The sequence below is a fragment of the Pterocles gutturalis genome, unplaced genomic scaffold (assembly GCF_000699245.1).
Source record: "Pterocles gutturalis isolate BGI_N339 unplaced genomic scaffold, ASM69924v1 scaffold48559, whole genome shotgun sequence".
NCBI lineage: Eukaryota > Metazoa > Chordata > Aves > Pterocliformes > Pteroclidae > Pterocles > Pterocles gutturalis.
Genome location: NW_010130023.1, coordinates 1 through 21,325, shown reverse-complemented (window position 1 = coordinate 21,325; position 21,325 = coordinate 1). Strand labels below are relative to the sequence as shown.

The 21,325-nt window shown below is 39.5% G+C and overlaps 1 protein-coding gene across 1 annotated transcript; it reads left to right on the top strand.

Moving 5' to 3' along the window:
* Positions 1-2,866: 2,866 nt before the first annotated feature.
* Positions 2,867-13,256, top strand: GRAMD3 (GRAM domain containing 3; the record flags this gene model as incomplete). Its single annotated transcript, XM_010080077.1, has 9 exons — positions 2,867-2,962; positions 3,972-4,043; positions 4,160-4,240; positions 4,935-5,046; positions 6,792-6,914; positions 7,108-7,195; positions 7,641-7,742; positions 9,549-9,642; positions 13,215-13,256. Coding segments are annotated over 9 exons (810 nt in total), but the record flags the coding sequence as incomplete, so codon positions are not given.
* Positions 13,257-21,325: the final 8,069 nt, after the last annotated feature.

The following is a 21,325-nucleotide window of genomic DNA, read 5'->3' as shown; positions in this document are numbered from 1 at the left end:
TTAATGATTCTATGATTCTGTGATTCTGTTACTCATAGGCAGTACATTAGTGTGGATTGTGTGTATGCTGGTGAAAGACATGTGGCACACACGAGATGTGGTTGTTCACCACGAACAAATGTGATTACTTCAAACTGTGGGACAGCTTTCAAATTCAAGCTATGCTGAATGCATGCAAAAATCCAGTTGAACTCTACTAAGCAGACTAGAAAGACCTGGAAAAAAACGTGGAGGATGGTAGTGATGTAGTACTAGGAAATTATCTTTGTCAACAGGGTTTTAAATGCAGGAGTATATACATATTTATGTATATGATGAAAAAGGAAAACGTATTACAAGATAGGGTAGAGTGGACAGTCTTTCTAAATGTGGCTATAGTAATAGTCCAAATTATTCAGTTCTGGGTCATTGTTTTCAGAAAACATCGTGGGGAAATTTGAGAGTGAAGGGAATAGGCCTGATTGTTTATTTCCACTGTCTTCCCCTTCCCCTGCAACACATATGTAAAGCATTGTTCAGTCTCATACAGCAGGTACAAGTTTTTAGGAATGCCATCAACAAAAAAGCAGGAAGATCAGGGATATAACGAAAAATAATGTAATGAGAGGGGGAGGAGGAAAAGTCAGTAAGAGGAACATTCTTAGCAGTCAGATACACTGACAGTTTTCAAGACACAATACGTTTATTGCTTAGAACTTGAAAATAATTTTAGTGTAGTGATAAAGTCTTTTACTGTGAGAAATAGCAGGTCTACACATTCTAATAATTTTTTCAACATTAACTCTTCTACATGCAGAATTTTTTTTTATTGAAAGCTTCGGTGAAAGGAATAGCCATGCAAGTCAGGAAATTTGAAGCTGCAGTGTAAACACTGTGCATATTCAAAAGTAAAATATTGCTTTTGCAGGATTGAATAGGCTTTGAAAGAAATCACTGTCTTTCCAGGTTGTTCTGTTTTGGCTATATATACTGGCCTTGAGTCTTTCATTGTCTTACACATTTTAGTTGCTTTCCAAGTTGCGTGTAGGTAGACCTTGTTTCCTGAAATAATTATTACTCCAGATAGAAACAAAATACTTTGCAGTGATTTTACCATTTTAATCTAATGCTCGAGTAACAGTGCAGTAAGCAAGTACTTAATGCCACTTAAGTACACGTTAGTCAGTTACAGCAATGTTATCCATCAAAATAGCATGCAGTAGAATGCCATTAATATCTCTGATTTAAAGTTCTTTGAGGTGAACTGTACCAATTAGAAAACTTCTAAGCTGTTTTGTTTATTATTACTATTAGCAGGATTTCTGCTGAAAAAATCTTCTGGTTTTGTTTTGGTTTTCTTTGGTTTATTGGTTTGGTTTGGATTTTTTTTTTTAAGTTACGCAGGTTCTGTTCAGACTACCTCAGGTTCTGGGTTTTTCCTATCAAACACACATCGTAGCTGCTCTCTTCTCCACACTCCCAGAAGAAGTTGTTTTGAAAGGTGTTGCAAAAACTTTTATGGAACAATGCAATGCCCAGTTTAAGAAGAAAATGTAAAGTGGAGGACTTGTTTAATTATCCATTTTCAAAAGACATGGCTTCTGAAGCAGGACAAATAGAGTTGACATGTTAAAAAAATCAACAGAACAAATGATGACCTGATTTACAGATTCTTAGACCCAGGCCTGGGACTAAGAGTAATTAAAATTATATACTTTGGGTTGGTTTGGTTTGTTTGGTTTTTTTCTGCTAGCACACTTTTTTAACAAAGCTAAGTACTGAATAAAAAGCATGTTTTTAGCCCTTAGATGACAGATGGATACTTGACTAGCTGTTTTGATAGTGGTTGGCAATCTTGCACACAGACTAATGTATGCAAATACATTTTTTGCTACGTGAAGACATTTTTCGTTTCATGACTTTGTGTTGCTGTTCTGAATAAAAGTTAACAAGGTTTTATGAAACTGCACAAAGTAACTTAATTCTCCGTCTGCATTGATATGTGTTTTTAATTCAGCACTGTGATTGCTCCTTGAACAGTCTTTGGACACCTTTGATCTTGCTTCCAAATTTCTCAGATAGTTGTGACAGTGTGTGCCAAAGGAATTTCTAACAGGAGCTGTATCCTAATCATTTGTATCTAGCATTATGGTATTTGCCTATCTTGCTAAGCTCTAAGTTTTTCAACTGAAAGTCAAACCAGGTATTCAATCTCTTGTAATATGGGGTTTAGAAGAAGAGCCCATACAGGTATCTGAAGTGAAATAACTCTGAAACTTAGCAGGCATTAAGCTAATGGGGTTGGATGTAAACACAAAGCAGGAAGAAAAATTGAGGGCTTTTCAATGTCAGTGTAGACAGTCTGGATGGCACACAGAGGAATCAGTTCAAGTCAGTCAGAGAGTGTGTGGGTGTTGAATCTTTCAACATGACTGAAGGATGAGCTGTTTACCCAGCTGCTTGTTGCAGACTAAAGGATCTGTAAATGGTGAGGAGACTTTTATGTTCATTCTTCAACAAGCCTGTCTTGTCTGACGTGTTCTGAAATGTTTTGTCTCTAAACAAAGAGGCCTAGCTTTCAGACTGTTTTTTTCTGCAGATCTACAGTGAACCAAGCCTGTAGTCTTGTAGCAGCCAGAAGGGATTAGGAAAGGAAAGCATAAATAAAAGCCTGAATTGGCATCTTATAAAAATAGAAGCAAAAATAATTAGTAAATAGTAATAATATAAAACCAAATATTAGTAATCAGGGACGTGATGGAGAAATCTTTAGTGAAGTGTGTTGAAGGTCTTGCATGTCACAGTTGTCAGGCTGGTTCATTATGAAAGAGCATGCAGATTTGTATGCATGTATTGGGACTCTAACACTACATTGATCTTGTTTCAGATTAGTATACCTGTGGTCTCAGTGACACTTTTGAAGAAAACCAAAACTGCCCTTCTTGTGCCAAATGCTCTGATTATAGCCACAGTCACAGACCGGGTAAGTATTGATAGAGGGAGAAGCTATTGCAGTCTGCCTGCTTTCTTTTTCTTTTTTTCTCTACTTTTTTTTTTTTCCTCTCGACTTATTGGCAGTGATATGAGAGATTCTTGAAGGTGCCAAGTGGCCATTGAAAGAGCTATAGGAATTGGTCGCATGTGGGCATTTAGACTTAGGACCCTAGAGGGTTTCTTAGGGTATAATTCTAGCTTTTGCCTCCTCTCTTGTGACATGCAAGGACTTTTTTTTTTTTTTTTCTGTCTACCATCACCCTGTCTTTTTTCTTTGGATCTGCAGTAAAGAAAATTATGTAGAATTTGGTCAGAAAATAAGAAACGGAATCTCTAGTTGCCACCTGCTCTCTCTAATCTGTCGTTCCCCATTCTTCAAGACTGCTGTGCAGTAGCACTGGGGAAACTGAAACAGCTGGGTCAGGAGGTGCATGCACAGAGGGTTACCTGCCTTGTTGGCAGCTCTGACAGTATTCTTCCATTTACTTGGGTCTCTTACCTGATCAGCAATACCTTAGATGCACAAAATACAGTTGCTTACAGTGATAATCAGGAACAGTAATTGCATCAATTGGTGGAAAATGTGATTATCCTAAGAGCAGCTTTAAAACCAGCCCATTTTCATTGCACAGATATTTTGTAGATGCAGAAGCCTGTACAAAAAAAAAAAAAATAGTTGTGGGGTGTTTTTTTGGGGTTTGTTTTTTGTTTTGCTTTTTTTTTTTTAAGAGGTAGGTAAAAGATAGTATGCAACGTCTTTTTGAAAAAGAACTGCTCGGATTCCTGCAGCAGAACGTGGTAACTTTTAAGGGCCTGTTCTTTGTTCCTTGTGATTAACCTCAGGTCATAGGCTTAGAAGGATTGGAGGCTTTTCCTGCGATATGAAGTTCTTGGAAACAGTTACTTGATCAGGAAAACCACCTGTTAGTTTTACTTAGATAAAAGGAAGCTTGTACTGTATACCTTTTCTCAAAAGTTTTGGAACTTCTCTTTTTCAGTACATGTTTGTCTCCTTGCTCTCCAGAGATACCACCTACAAGCTTTTAAAATCTATATGTAGACATCTTGATGTAAGTACTAAGTAAAGATGGTGTGTAGCTTTGTGTTCATTATTACTGCTTTTCTGCTTTTAAATGCTATGTAGTTTCTAAGTGTGTTCCTTGTTAACAGTGCTGCTTTTTTTCAGGATACAAGCATGGGCAACAGTCCAAATCCCTCTTCTGCAGAAAACAGCTTCAGGGCTGATCGTCCTACAACTCTGCCCTTGGTAAATGGCTTGGATGTTTGTTCTTTTGTTGCATGGCACCATTCATTGCAAGTACTATTTATAATGTCTGAAGAAAGGAAACTGAAGTCACGACATCTGTTTGTAAAACTTCCATGAGTTTTTTAACATAAGGAAGCAGTGGGAATGATTGTCACAGGTGTAATCTGATCTGATCACATGCAGTATATGTCTATATACCTGCATATGCTGTGGGTATATTCCAAGGTCTGTATGCTCTACTTATCTTTCCTTAGCAGTCAGGTTTCACAGCACTCTGTACTGACTTAAAGTTGCTTCTTCCTCTGCCTTGAACAGTTTTTCTAGTTGCAATCCTTCTTCTGTGAGCCAGTTCAGACATCCAAAAGACCTGTGTAGCCACATGCGATGACCAGTGTCTAATTCTAGTAGTGCTTGTTCTGAACTTCTCAGATAGACTAACTTAACAGTCTTTCTTTTGCACTCAGATTTAACCTCTTCGCTTAAAGGAAGGCAGGGGATAAGGACTTGAATGCTGGTGATCATACAGGGTTTATTTTGCTAACTTGATCTCAATATCTTGATTTCACAGGTTGTTCCTGGTTAAACAATTTTATATCTATAATTGTTGGTTTAGTTTCTAGAGGGAGGTCAGAGAAAATAAGGTTTGTTTAGATTTAGAACAGGGCTGAGCTTTCTTGTGTCTCCTCCCCATCAGGATTTCAATGAAGACTATTCTGATCTGGATGGAGTAGTGCAGCAGCGGAGACAAGAGATGGAAGAGTCCAGCAGCACAGGCTCACAGACTCCAGAGCTGGAATGCTTCCAAGGTGAGCGGGATCATGGGGCCCCAAACAAATTAGAGTGGCTTAGCTCTCAGTTTTGGTTCTGTAGTCCCCTTCTGATGTGGAATATACATTCTCCACAGTCCTGGAGAATTACATGTTTTTTAAGGTCTTCTTCAAAGCCCCAGTAGATGCATTTCCATATTACATCCCATTTTCAATCCAGACTCGGGCAATGGCTTGGTCAGCAGCAGATTTGAATCGTCGCTACGGCCTCCAGTTGCTTATCCATGCACCATCTGCTCCCCACATACCCCATCCATTATGCTAGCAGAGATGCAATGTAGGAGACATTCCTCCATGTAAAAAAAAAAAGAAAACAAACAAACAAAAACTATTCTATAAAGTAGTTCAAGTCACAGTGTAACTTACTCTAATCTATACAAAAAATGTTCTGTACCTTGATGGCTTTTGGTCATCAAAAAAGTTATTTTTGACGTGTTTTTGTAGTTTTGGTTTTTTAACCCTTGTTTTATTCTTTACCGTTATTAAGACACTTGAAAATACTGTCTAAAGCTATTCTTTCTTAACAGTACTGTTTGTAGCCTTAAGTTCTTCACATTTTTTTTGAATGATGTGTAAAAACTCACTGTATATAAGTTCATAAGTACACCAGAGCTTGGTTTGCGTAGCACATGCTGAATGTTATTAGCAAAACCGAGGGTATCAATCTGCTGTACAATTAATATATAGTAACATATTAATGTGTTGTTATGTTGTTATTACTCCAGGTTCTGTCTTGACTATAAAAGAATTTGTATAATAAGAAACTTTTACCATTACCTTCAAATGAAATGCTATGATCTTTTTAATAGCAGTTTTCCATCACATTAGTTTTAATTAGCTGCTCTCTTTCTTATGTATCTTTTGTTCAGTGGTATGATTTGGGACTGTTTGCTTTCATTAGTCTTTGTTAATTACTCTATGTGTATTTTTAATTGTTTGGTGGTGTTTGTGAAGCAGTAACTAAATTGTGGTGTCATCACTTGCCACATGAATGCTTCTGAATAATGATTTAACTTGCTATCTTACTTCCTTGTGGCCACAACTACTGCAAACATTTCCATTTTCCTTTTCTACAAGTGAAAAAACAATATCCACTTAAAGAATCACCCTAGGAAAAGGAATTGAGGGGTAAGGGGGAACACATCTGTCACTTGTGATTCTGTTTCTTGTGCATCATTAGAGCAGTCCAGGGTGTGCAAGTAAAGCATGAACAAAACTGAATGTGACTGGATTTTTCTGTCCCATCCCTTTCAAGACATAGTCTGCATTTAAAAAAAACAGTCAGGAAAGGGAGCTATAATCTCCTTTTTAAAGTAAAAATGCAATATCTCCATTTGATGTTGCTATTAACGTAACTTGAAATCATTATTCTAGCGTATTCAGTTCTTTTGAGAGATGAGTTTTGTGTCTGTATTATCTTCTGACTGTAAATTCAGTTATAGCCTTCAAAGTTTGTGCAGGTTGCCATCTTTCAAAGAATCTGGAAATGTAAATGCAGCATACATCATCTGCTTCCAGTCCAAGTGCTTCTTTATATTTAGTGGTGATGTGGAATTACTATGCAAACTTATTTAAAGTTACTAAACCAACTGGTGCTTTCTATCCAAGCCCAGGATTGCACCTTTTTAAATCCTCCTCTTCCCCTACTCATTGACTAACTTAAGCTACCAACAGCTTCCTTTGACTTCGTATTTCAGCTTTATTAAAAATCTTGGTTTTGACAGATTATCATGTCGTTGAGACACAGACTCACTTGAAAGTTTCCAAGACTGAGGCAAAGTCTGTCCGTTCAGATGCACACAGTAAACATGGAACTGATGGAAACGCCCGAAACTGTCCTCGAAATGGTAAGGAGCCAAGGGCAGATCTTCAGCTGCAGTTAGTTGAGATATGTTTGCATAGTTATGTCAGTTCATGCAATCTGGAAGATCTCTTTCTTGTTTATCTCTCTGTTTATATTATCTGTTGCACGCTTTAAAACACCATTTTTGAGCCGTGGTCTGCTTTGATCAAAGTAACACTTGTTTCTTTTTCTTGCAGGCCATTCTGAAACCTTCAAGTTCCTCCACAAAGTGAAGTCCCAGAAGCTCTTATCTCTGAACCATGTACTTATATTTTACGCAGTTCTGTAAGTTAGCAATTAATACCAAGACTGTCAAAATACTAGGATTGTCTTACGTTTACATAGTTTAATATAATCTGACCTTCACTTGAAAAAAGGAGATTATTGGGAATTGTGGCCTTTATACTTTCCAGAAGTAGAAATGCTGGGGCAGGCTTGGTTAACAGGCCCTTTACTTTTAAAAGCAAAGGGGTTTTTGTTTCAGGAAATCTTAAAAGAATTTAACTACTTGCAAGTTCATTTTACATGTCACTTATCAAAGCCATACTCAAGGCTGAGATTTGTGTAACTAACTGAGTGCCACTCACTGGTATTCCTGAGGTGTTTCTAAGAATGATACCTTTATTATTCAACATGTGCAAGTAATAATTTAAATGGCTTTTAACATTAGGTTTGTCAGGTATGGCTAAAGTTTCAGTTAACTGATGTACCTTATTTTTCTTTCTTACAGTGTTTGTGTATTAATATTTTCTACCTTCTACATGAGATATAAAATCAGTGTCCTAGAGGAACGTCTTACTTCCATCACATCCTTTGATTCCCATATTAAGGAGTAAGATACACTCTGTAAAATTTTGGGATTTTAATTTTTTTTCCCCTTATTTGTCATGCTCGTCTATTTTCTTCAGAAGCCACTGTGATACTGTAGTGCCCTTGTGGTATGGTAGCATCCTATGGTTCCTATATCTGTACTAGCCTCATCTCACAGCTTTCTGTTTAAGACTTTTAGTACAAAATTGATACATTGTGGTGTACTACTGCCCTGAGAATGTTGCAAATAGCTGTGAGTAACATCAGTATAAACTGCTGAAGTGAGCAATTTCTTTCCAGAGCAATGATTCTGTAGAAAAGGAGTGACTTCTGTCTTCAGTCTTAATGTCATTTGATTAGCCTAACATGACAGAAGGTACTTCATAATCTTTGGGTTAATATATCTGACTTGCTTGTGTAATGTTTTCTAAAGCTCTGGGCTGCCTATATCATCTTCAGAAACTGATATCCTGTCTTTATAAAATTAAAAAAAAAATTAAATAAATAAATCCCACACTACAAAACCAAACCAAAACAAACAAAAATATCCAGACACACAAACAGAAGGTTCTTTGTGTATTTGGAGAGGAAATATGGGAAGGGGCCATGGCTCCACTGATAGTTCCATTCTGTAGCTGGAGTCATGCATGTCATCTGTCGCTGCGTATTTTTTTTTAAAATCTCCATGTTGCATGGATAGAAAATACTCAAACATCAAATAGAGGGGCAGTGCAGGGACATACGCCACAGCAGTATGCCACTGTAAGCTGTATAAGCTTCCTGCTCCGCTCTGACAGAAGGCAGTTAACTGGATACTGCTGAGAATACTAATAAGTTTATTCAGCTTTAAGTTTTGCACTAACTCTTCTTGCCTTCTTAAACTGATTTTTTTCTGAGCTGCTCTGAAAAACATGGCTTCAAAAGTCATTTGTAAATCTCAGTGCAAAACCTGCAGCCACATGCAGTGTGAATGGGAATGCTGACAGCTGATAAAGCACCACCTGAAAAACGGAGGGGAGAAATAAAATTCAGGACAGAGCTGTACCCAGGCTGGGTGGAACTGTCTGCAAAGTGGTTCAAACCTGTAGCAAGTTCTTGAATAAGGGTGCTTGTTAATGCAGCTTTTTTTGATGACCCATCAATGACAAACAGGTAACTCTGACAATGCACTTGTGGTCATATTAAACAATGACTGGGCTGCTTAGGATCCAACTGCTCTCAGCTGTCTTCTGTAGGAAGTAGGACTCATATGTGTGTGTCAGAAGACAGACCTAAGTTCTTCATAAAAAAGAAATAGGAAGAAAATGGTTCTTTATTCTAAACAGTCTTGCATTTATATTTTACAAATAATGCAAGAAGAGGGGTAAACCTACCTCTAATAGCAGGCAATGTCAAATGCCATTTTCCCACTTTTGGTATGTTTTGATTAGCAAGACACTGTGTCCCTCTTCTGAAGCACTCTTACATGAGAAAGTCCTGTTTTCTGTTCCTCTGATCCCAAACAGTACAAGATGCAGGATGATTTAATGTGTGCTTCTACAGTGTCAAGGGACTGGGCTTTTTTATTTCTTCCAAGTCACAGCATGTGGAACTTATGCATCTTTTCAGCTTGCTTCCAGTTGAAATAACTGTAAGTTTTCCATCCAGTCTTCTGGAGAATGAGACCACATAAAGAATGTAGTCAAGAGTGTAGAAGTGACTTAGGCCTTTGTTTCTGTAAACAAGTATAGTTCACAATGTCACCACTGTATTCCCGTCTACACGTATCTCTTAGTTCTGCTTTCCTCTTTCACTTCTGTCACACTTACTTCTTCATTCTGTTTGACAGACATCCAGTGCTCCAAGGTTTGGGATCTGATCTGCAAATTAATGCTGATACCCTTTGTGATGAGTTAACTGCTAATCTTATAAAACTAGAAAAGGTAACTTCCTATGATATAATGCAAATACTTATGCACTCATCAGGTTCTTGCTGAATTTCTGTGGTCTGTTATTTTGAAAAGTGCCAAGCTACCTGCAGATTTGATACTAGAAGCTGGTATGTTTTCCTCCTAGACAAAGGACTGGGTTATGGACTATAAATTAGCCCAAGCACAAGTATCAGTATGTAAAAAAGTTTTGCCTTGAACTGAGGCTTACAACCAGGAATACCAATAAACTGGATATTTCAGGGGTAATCATGTAATGGTCTCAGGGTATTTTTGTCCATCAGGGCTAAGGGTTCTGAATTTAATCTTTATTACTATTTGATTAAATTTTCTGTCTGGGGCTTTTGTTTGAGGTGGGTTTGTTGGTTTTTTTGGTTTTTTTTTTTATTAAGAAAAACAACGCTGGCTTTCATGTGTAGTCGGCCTCTTCATATGGAGTGGCTGGAATCTGCCTGTTTCACTTCAGTAACACAAGTGCTGCTGCACCACTTGTGTAATTCCCTATACTCGACTTCCACATTTTAGTATTCTCTAATTGTAAAACTAAATGCACTTTCTGACTTGAATTGGAAACCTATGCAAAACAAGAGTGGGTGTGCAGACCTTATTTTCACTTTAGGTGTTGTGGTAGGCTAGTGTTAGCCAGCAGTCAGACACCCAGACAGCTGCTCTCTCACTCCCACTTCCTAGCAGAGCAGGGGGAGAAAATAGGTTAGGAAAGCTCATGGGTCAAGGTAAAGGCAAGGAGATTGCTTGCCAGACCTTCACAGGCAAAACAGACTCGACTTGGGGAAAATAAATTTAATAGATTTCCAAGTAATATAGGTTTGGGGAGTGAGAAACAAGGATAAACAATAGAAAAATACTTTTCCTCCCTCCTGTTCCAGGATTGACCTCACTCTTTCACTCCTGACTCCTAACCCCACTCCCTGCCCCCCAAGCAGGGCTGGTGGAGGGTTACAGTTACTACATAACAGTTTTCTCTCTGATGCTTCTTTTTTCCTCCATTTTCCCCCTGCTGCAGCATGGGTTCCAGTTCTTCAGGAAATAACTGCCTGCTGCGGTGTGGACATCTTCTCTGCCGTGGAGCACCTCCTCCTCCTCTTCCTCCTCCTTCTCTGACCTTGGTGTTTCTTCTGCTTTTTCTCAACCTCTTACTCTCCTCCTCTCTCTCTTTTGTGTTTTTCCCCTTTCTTAATACACTTTCCCAGGTGCTCCACCAGCAGTGTGGCTGAGGGGCTCAGCTGTGCCCTGCAGTGCGTCCATTGGAGGCTGCTGAAGCGGCTGTGTCCAGCATGGGGCAGCCCCGGGCCGTTTCCCACAGCAGCTGCCCCTGCAGCCCCCCTGTCCTGCCCCTGCCCCCCCAACCTTCACAACTGCACCCCGTACAGGTGTATGAAATGTTATGTGTCAGGAACACATACACTGGCCAAGTATGAAAAAAAAGTATTAGTGGAGCAAAAACAGAAGGTGCTTGAATCCCTGTGTGCTTAAGTCACATGGGATATTTTTGCCTCTGTTTCTAAAACTGAGTGCATGCCAAGGTCTTTCAACACCTTTTTTTCCCCAACCAACTTTCTCAAATAGCATAAAGCTAGGATTATAATATCACTATTTATCTGTGTGGCATAGGTTTTACAAAGACTGCCAAAAAGAGCTTTCTCCCCCCACATCTCCACCCCTGTGGCTGTAGAAGTCTAGAGTAATACTAGCATAGCCCCTCTGTATGCTCTGGGTAAGGGAAAATGCTTACCAGGTGATTACCAGATAACAATCTTTAGCCAAAATAAGAGCATTTAAGAGGTTACTGCTTTCTGGCTGCCTGGAACAGGCTGTCAAGATGGTTCATAGGAGAGCTTCATTTCAGTGGGAAGCCAGCCAGCCAGACACACTAAGAGGCAGCTGGATGGTCAGATCATTCAGCCGTTCCCATAGAAGTGGTGCTCTGCCCTGAATTAGAGTCTTAAGTCATGTGCTTTTTTCCGTTAGTGTCTGCAGGACTGGACCCTTAAAGTCTTACCTTGTGTTTGCCAGATACTCAAGACAGAGTCAACTGTTGTGCACGCAGGCTAGATGAGTATTGCCTATAGCTGCCTATTGTCTCATCCCGGTCCGCTCTAATCTAGATGAGCAGTGGTCAGAACAGGATATTTGACCCTACTCTTGTGCTGCAAGAAGGGGTAGAAGTCTAACAGCTTTATGTCCTCTGAGCAGAGTTACTGCAGTTGCTTAACTGTTTTGTATGCCTTAGTGAAAAGTGCTAGTAACCGGCTGCAGCTGGCTTCAGCAGCAAAGGTGCCATAAAAGTTCCAGTGTAAGTTGTTGTGTCTCCCCTTGTTTCCTGTGCAACTGCAGCATTGTAAACTAGAGCACAGAAATTATCTAGGTTAAAAACTAAAAATTACTCTCCAATTAAAAAATGTTCAGTGCAAGAGTATGTTGCAGTGACTTTCTTAGTGTGACCTTGTGATTTTTACAAACTCTACTTCATATGTGGAGCCAAGGAATTACCGTGGCTTAGCAGAAGTTTGCTTTGGCATTTAAGTGTATTTAACAGGTTGTTAAAATGCACCATGTCTGTCAGAGGATAAAGCTTTAAATTGGGAGAGGGAAAATGTGACCTATTGCTACTCATTCCCTTACTCTAATGTAGCCTGTAAAAAGGAAATTCCTGTGTATGCGTTAAGTGACTCATAAAATTAGGTCTTTCTTACTGTTTTCCTTTCCCTGAAATGCCCCTCTTGGTAAAGGTGTACCTCTGGGCTAGAAATCATGATGCAGGATTAAGAAGTGGTATCCTTGAACAGGAAGTACAATGGTGCCTCAAATTTAAGTCTGAAAGTAGCTATGACTAAACCTTCTCTAGCCAGTGACTGCAAGTTACTAAGATACAGAGAGCGCTTGTGCCAGGAGATGTGACCCACTATATTCCCCACTCTCTGCTTTTAAGGACGGGGAGGTGGATAAATAGGCTGTGTAAAATAGGTCTGTGCAAATCATCCTTGCAGATGTGACCGGCTGGTGTTACCTTCAGTGTAACTCAGGGAAGATAACCCAAAATCAGTACACTAAATCTGTCAAATGGGACATGGCTGCTAGTGGTTAGAAGACCTTATTTTGCTGCACACACATTGTAGCCAGCTGTGTAGCTGAAGCTGTTACAAAACTATTTGAAGTATCCACTTAAACCTAAGAGCTGCAGCTTTGAAGTTTGAGGCTTTGATTGGGTTTTGATCAAGATCAAAATAATTGGGTTTCTTGTCTTTTTCTTTCTAGCTCTAGTTTTTTTCTGTCTTATTTTCTTATACCTAGTGAAGGAGAGAATCTGTAGGAGGAAATTGCAGGAGAAATTGCATAGTGCAAAAGCTGGGTGCACTGCTGGCTGATCATATCCAGATGTTTCCTTTGACTCTAGTGCAGAAAGCATTTAACATAAATACCATTGGTATGAATAGTTGTGACAGAATTAACATGCACACAGGCAGTATATTGAAGATATTTTTGGTTTTTTTGAACTGCAATATAACACTTCCTGCCTCCCAGTTATTTTTCTATCTTTTTCTAAGATACAGAACAACTTGCAAAAACTACTTGAAGATGGTGAATGAAACAGCGATGGTTTTGGACTGCTTCAGACCTCATTCTTTTCTCTTGACAAACTGTTCCAAAGAAGCTCTGCTGGCCAGAGTTCAAGCTTCTTTCTTTTCAGTCCAAGCAAAGCTTAAACTACTGTAAAGCTCATGTCATAATGCAGAAAGTCAATTTATTCCTGAGCATGTACCTCTGTGTTTTGAAAACATATATGTTTTGCTCTACATGTATCTATGTTTTGAAAATAAGGGGATTTTTCCTTCTCTATTGTGTGTAAATTAATGGATTTTATAGTTTGCTTGATTGTAGATTTGCTTACACTGGTGCAAACCTGGTGCGACTCATTTTTCCTCAGGATTTGCTTTCTGCCTGTTGTCACTGAAGTGTAAATAGAAAGAATTTCAGTCACGACTTGTGCTGAAGTGTTGTGTGAATGAGCTGGTATCTGTCTGAGCTAACTTATGGATCTGTGCTGTGCTCTTCATTTTTACTTATTTGTGCCTTGTCATCCCAAAGATCAGAAAACAGACACTTCTATATTTGGTTAAGTGAAGGTCTGAATATTTGAGGTGTTCTCAACTGCTGTAGAAACGCTCAATTCCACTTTCTGTGGCATTGCATCGCTGCTGATGGTAAGGTCTCCTTCTATGGGGCATTTCATTTCCATTAAAGTCAAGCTTGAAATATGTATGGACTTGCCAACTTACAATCAAGTTGCTTATGAATAGTGGTATGGGTGTGGCATATCTGCACAACTTAAAACTGCTAGGTTTTTTGTCCACTCATGTGGTCTCTGTCCTTTAAGTTAATCAGCATGAAGACCGTCAGTCAACTTTCCTTGGAGTTTCATGGGGTTTTAGTTGGCTGAGCAAGTGAAATTTGTGTTCCAGTTGATGGAAATCTAGTCTTCATATGTGACTCCAGGGACCAGATATTTCTACCTAATAGGAACTTGCAAATTAATGATGCAGCAATACAATCAGTAGAGTGAATGAAAAAGTGGACACCTGCTTTGTTATATCATACTATTTTTTTCATATTGCCTAAGATGGTATAACTGGGGATTTTAGCTTTCTCATTTCTGGTTAGTTTTTAAAAAGCAATATTAAGGATAATAACAACTAGTATCTATAAAGTAACAGTATTGTTTATAATATGCTATGCATTTTATAACCATTTCTGTGAAATGTACTTACTTTGTTTAAATAAACTTTTTTAAAACAAGTGACTCAGTACTGTAATTTGGAAGAAACCAGTTCCATCCATCAATTTTAGTCAAACATGATACTCATAATGTGAGTAGGCTCATACCTCACAGTACAAAGTTTGTGCAACACTCAGTACCCAACACAAAGGGTTAGGAACTGCATCCGGGTGATGTGCATCCTGTTATTCAGCTGTACTCAATGTCTTCCCAGACTACAACAGTTAAGAGCAAATTTTTGGATTTTTGAGGAAATGTTAATAGTTTTCTCAGGTGTTTCCTTCTGCGAGGATATTGGATGAGTATTGTAATGTTGAGGCACGTGAGAGAGCCCTATGTGTTCTGTAATGTGTCTGCCTGTCTCAAGTTTCCATCTGAGCATGGTCTCACAGAAATTTGTGAGATTTGACTGTTCTCCCTGTTGCAGCTTCTGCTTTTCCTTATTCAGCTATCATGAGATTACTGTAATACTTGGTTGCACAGGAAAACTATAGAAATAAGTTATTTTTTTCTTCTTTTTTCATCACTTTCCCTATTCTCCTTCCACAGTGACACAGCTTATGCAGTGTTTTGGACTCTGACCTTACCTGCTCCCTTTTCTCCATTTCCCTCCCCTTAATTCTGTACAAGTAACAGAAGTCTGTAGTCCTGCTTATGCTTTAAAAATTAGTGCCACAAATCACCTTTATCAAAGGAACTTCAAGGAAACTCAATTATATTCAGCAGCTGAACTGAGTTAGCCTGTTACTCCATTACATCAGCAAGAATGTGCTTTGCTATAAGAAAACAAGAGGAGAGAGATAATACTTGGTATGTGCCTTATGTAAAGCAGGCAGGCTAAACTCTTACTGTTAGCCATAAGTGAAGAGAATAATTGCTGGAGTGAATGAGTAATCAGAGGTGTATGCGTGCCCTTTAGCCTGTCGGGGCACCATGCCAGGGGAGGTGAGTCTGGATAAAGGTGTAACAGTGTCTTTCAAACTGAGGAGGAACAAATTACACTCCAGAGAAAGAGATGGCAGTTGGCACTTCTGACTCTGTGGTCACCTCAGCCCACTGGCACAGCTCAATGTGGCCACCTCTACTCTTCAGCTGGTATCCTTGCTCCTTTTCCTAGGGGCAGGAGGAGGACGTCTCGAGGATGTTGTACAGTTCAGAAGTCAGTGCAGGGTTGGGCAGCATGTAGTACTGTGGTCCTTCTAAACTGGGAGACACAGCACACACAAGACCCTGCGGTGACAAAGTTTAGAAGTGTGAGTGGAGTGGTTTCAATCCTGCAATTCAATCTTGTGCTGAAGAAGAGGGGTTTGCCCCAGTTCTGTTTGGGAGGGAAGTGACACCAGCACTGATGAGCAAGGAAAGCTGCTTCCTGTGAGGGTGAGAGTCAGACAAAGAGCACAGGGGCTTCTCCTCCCTGCGTCTGTGGTAGGTAGTGTGAACAAAGGCCATGAGGATTCTGCAGTTTGGCAGTGGTGAAGCACTAGTTTGCAGAAATAGGTGGTTAAAGATGTGCGACTTCGGGGAAGTCAGAAATCTGCACCAAATGTGGTGTTAATAATGATCACATAAAATGCTGCATAGGCTGCCTGGAAATCTGATTTTAAAAGCCAATTTTATTATTTCTTTTTGATTTTGTTTTTCAGGTATTGTCTGCCTGTTGTCCCTCACAGCATAGAGCCTGGAAAAACAATAACTGGGTTCCACCAGCTGTGAAGGACCTAGTAGTAGTACCAGGTTCTAGCAAGATGCTTTGAAATTGCAGATGTATGGAAGGCAACAGGGGTACATCACTAATGTTTTCTCCAGTTGTATTTGGTGACCCAATTATTTTTTCTTAACAGTCTTAGCCCAACCTTCTTCAGTTCATGTGAGTGCTTATTCTAGAGAAAAAACCACAGACAAACAGCTGCTTAATTTTCATTCTCAGAAAATTAATTTTGAGGAAACACCCAAGACAACTTCAGTGGCTGGGGGTAGGAGCCATACACAAGACATGACTTGTCCACATATGTTCTGTCAGTGTCCAGTAAGTGGAGTCGTTACATCATGGCCTGAGGAGACTAATTTAAAGTGTTATTCTCAACCTCACTGGTATGAACATCTACCAAAAAGCTAATAGGCACTGGGGGGCAGGAGGGGGAGTCATGGAAGTGTCTTACAGGTATGATTTTATTATGTTTGGGAATTCATCTGTCTTCAGGCTGCTGTCAAGAGGAAGAGTCCTTTCCATTTGTCCCCTCTTCCATATTCCCACGTGTTATTTTCCTGTGCACGTTCACGGGTAGCAGAAGGGAGGGAAAAAAAATTAACATGGGTTTGGAGAAGCTGTTTGGGTTGAGGGGTTGTGGAATTAGTTTTCTGCCAAATTAGTTGCCTGAACTGGCTTGGGCTGAGGGGTATCAAGTTTATGATACTGCCGGTGTGAAGGATGCTGCTAGTACTCCAAGAAGGGGAAGTATTATAAAGCCCCCTCTCAGCAGAACGTGAAATGTAGTAACATCCATTAGCATTTGCAGAAAAGACAGTTTTGTGTGTGTGTGTGCACGCATGTGTTTGATTTTAATACTATCACCGCTGATAGTATGAGCCTTCATGCAGGTATATAGCAATGCTCTCCACTTTCTGATATGCCTCTGCTTTCATTTCCAAGTTTCCAGCTCATAGCTCACAAATGATAAATATATCTCTGGGTTGGTGCTAACCAGCCTTTTGCGGGCTATTGCTCAGGTGGTTCAGCTGCAGCTGCTAATGAGGTGTTACTCCCAAGAACATAGGAGATTTTGCACTTACTGAGCAGGTGTGACGTCCAATAAAGATCATGTAAAAGCTGGCTATTTAAATAGCAAACTGAGCAAGCAATTTCTTTTGTGCCCAGTGCCTGTGTGTGTGCTTCTATAAACAGCAGAGGAATAACGTTGTTTGAAAGGATTTTGCCAACATCTGCTTTATGTTTGCCTGGTGAGATTATCTGAGTCTGACACGCAAATTTGCTCAAGTGGGAAAATTGTCTAATCTCATTTGACACTTCCAGGTTTATGGTTTGAAACCTGTGGAGCTTTCTGATAAGCATGGTTGCCTGTAGTGAGACTTTACAAAAGGGATGGGGTTTTTTGCTTTCTCAGGTTAAAAATCAGTGCAATACAATTTTATAATCGTAGAGCTTCACTATAGCCTGTTGTTCAGTGAACAGCCATAACAAAATATACGCAGGAAATTTCATGTAATTTTCTCTTAAGTTATTCCCTGTTTATCAGTAGGATTTATCCTGGATTTTAACAAAAAACCCAAACCAAATACATACAATAAAATAATCTACGCTATATGCACTAACTCAGCAGCACTTACAAGAGTTTATTCCGTGAGCTTCACACAATGTTGTGATGCCTATAACTATTCTGTTCCAAAATATAGGCATTTAACTGTTATGCGCATACTAATTTTTAGACCTCATTTTCCTCCTGGTCACTTCTACTGACCTTCAAGTTTCCATTAAGTCAAACTGGCCAACGATACCATGCCTACTCTGTTTAGATTAAATCCAAAATTATTTGGGTGACTAGGCCTACATCCTTAGGGCAGCATGGTTAGGAGCCCTTGTCTACACCTGCAATTGGTAGGACCCTCAAAGGGGATGATCCCAAGAATGAACCAGAGAGGGTACCAGCTGGATTGGTATAATAATCAGAAGTTTTTGTCTTTCTTCTGTACCTGTTATCTACTGTAATTTATAAACGCGTGGTCAGGCTGCAGCATCTTAGCAAGCAGACTTCGAGCAGGAATTCAAGTCAATTGTATGTTAGTGAAGCCTTCCCCAAGCTCGTGTTTCAAATACAAAGAGTATAAAAATATTCCAGCTATCCCCTGTTGAAGTTACAAATACTTTGCATGAATCACTTTACCTTTTTTTCCCCATGATGGGCAGTATTTGTGCCAAAAATCTTCCCTCTCCTAGGAGGTCCAAACACCTTTCCAAGAGTGTTACTCTTGGTGGAAAGAGAAACCACCCTGAAGTGGATGTCTGTTTACTAAGTACACATCTGTGCCAAAAAAACTGGAAATTAGCTCCTTGAAGAGAGTGTCTTAGAAATTATTGCCATCCATATACATTTCATACTGGCTAGGCTCACCAGCTGCCAGCCTCTGTGAATTCAGTCGAGATAGCTCTTTCCCCCTCCCATTTTCTTCCTTTCCTCCATTGTGTGTGGAGCCTGTGTCAATGTATTTTACTGTGTATGTGACCTTCTTGCCTTGACAATTTCTGTACTGAGCTCATTTGGATACTGCTTAAAGTTCTCAAAGTTGAAAAGATATGTTTTCCCAGGCTTTACAAGCTCACATCATGATGCATGATGATGTAGGAAGTGTATCCTGTTCTGGAGGTGTGATGTTCTATATTAAGATTCATAACGATTTATTAGTCTTTGGCAATGCAGGCAGTTTGGACTGTACAATAAAGGCCTCTTCAACTGCTGTTCTCACTTAATGGTATTGATAAGGTAATTTTCCACTGAGTAAGCATTTTAGCAGTGCTTATACTTAGCAGGAGATTAAAGGGAAATCATTCCAATGTGCTGTCAAGTACAAAATTAAAAACCAGCTCTTCGCACTATCTACAGATAGATAGATAAGGGCGCCTTGCAAGCAGAAAAGGTAATGAGTAACTTAATTATAACCTTACATGCTGGACCTGGCACACAGGGCAAAATATAGCTCTGAATCCTTCCCGTGCTTACCGCTTGCTATCTTAGCAATATGAACATGTGGCCGCATTCTGGAGCAGGGGCAAGGTGGGACGAAAGTCAGCTTGTACTAACAGCTGTTTCCACAACATATGTGATGAACATGAAACTTCTCTCACAGATGAATTGTGAAAAATGAATATTTTATGACACTGGCTTATGACAATAGTGTGAAGAGGCATCCTTCTATGTTTTCCCCCAAAACAGTTCTAAGCAATGCCACTGACAGCACACATGAAAAAAATAAATAATCTACATTAGCTGACTTGGAAATGATCAGCCGTCTAAAGACTCTGACCAATGGTAATGGCTGTTGAGCTGAAAGACTTAAACTTCTTGATTTTGGGAACACATCTTCCAAACTTCTCTTCCAGGTTCCCTCATACATTTCTGGTTCTGAAATCACGCTTTGACCATCACAGTAGCTCCTCCTGTGGAAAAAAAAAAAAAAAATGTGCTTTGGGGTCTAACTGAATCAATGAAAGCACAAGAATTGGATTAAGGTTAGGACTTAAAAAATGGGAGTGCTCAGAGCTGGCTATTGAGAGCTTCTACACTTAGTTGTCCCTTCCTTCTGCTTGTAGCCCATCCTTTGCCTCCATTTCCCCTCTTGTGCTACCAGATGTAACCTGGATCCAAAAGTTGATCTGCTAAATAGTAACCCAAACAAAAATAGTTAATTTTCCACCAGATATATGAGGAAGAATCTGTAAGACAACCCAGTGTCAGAGAGGCCTGTTGAGCAATGCCTGAAACCATGTTTTAGGAGTTTTGCTGACATTAACACTTTTTCCCTCTATTGTTTTCTGTAATTGTATTCCATGCTAGGTGAAACAACATTGGAAACTGCAAGAATTTTCTGAGGCAATTTCTCTGTACACCTGCCTTGTACCTCTGTGCTTCCCCAAGGAGCCATGGGCACAGATGAGTAAGGTGGACCAAATGTGTCACCAGCAATAATTTAGGCTTCCACACAGCTCTAGTTGGACTCCTCAACTGTAATCATCAGAGAAAACTCCTCCTAATATATGACAATGGAGGATTATCAAATAATAATGTATTGGTCTTGTGGTTTTTGTTGTTTTGTTTGTGTTTCCTCAGGAAGCAGATAGAGTTACCTGGCACAATCAGATCTGTATTACTATTTCCAACCTATGAAAATCAGATTTTTTAAAAAGTTGTGACAGCCTTTCATACTAAAGTTGGAAGCATGTTGGTCATAGCAAGTATGCCTCAGGATAAAATGGGCTGTAAGCTAAGGGCAATATTCATTTTTCTCTTGCAAAAGCAAGGTTATATGTTGACACACTTAACTGGATTTTTTCCTCCTTCTTTTGAATAGTGAAATTAGTCTCCAGGCACCAACACCAAAAAGAAATCATCTCTCTCATCTCTTACCTTCTCTGCTTACCTGTTTTCTTCTCCCATTCACTTCATTTTCATGAATCAGCTCTACTCAGCTGTAAGAAGCAGAGCCAGCAAATCCTGGGTCTGTTTTAATGTTCATAGTAAGTTCTTTAAGCTAGTACTAGAAATTCCATTTATGTTTCTGCATTTGATGAAAAAATGTGGTTCTTTTCGTGCTGGAGACATACAGTAACAACTGTGCAGTGTACTATACAGTGCTCTTTTCTATAGCTTTTTTTCTCTCTTTCTGAATCCTACCTTGTCTTCTTTTTTCAGCAATCAGACTGAGAGATCTTTAAGCTAGTTTGATTTACAGAGTGTGGGTATTTATTCTGGTCTGAATTGATCCATTCTTTCTTTTACAATATTCAAGAATGTACTGCAAAAACAGATATATTCATAGAATCACAGAATCATAGAATGGTTTGTGTTGGTAGGGACCTTAGAGATCATCTAGTTCCAACCCCCGGAATTTAAAGACCATATTGTTCAAACCCCCCTGCCATGGGCAGGGACACCTCCCCCTAGACCAGGTTGCTCAAAGGCTCATCCAGCCTGGCCTTGAACACCTCCAGGGATGGGGCATCCACAGCTTCTCTGGGCAACCTGTGCCAGTGCCTCACCACCCTCACAGTAAAAAATTTCTTCCTAATATCTAATCTAAATCTACCCTCTTTCATCTTAAAACCTTAAAACATTACTCCTCATCCTCTCACTAAACTCCCTGATAAAGAGT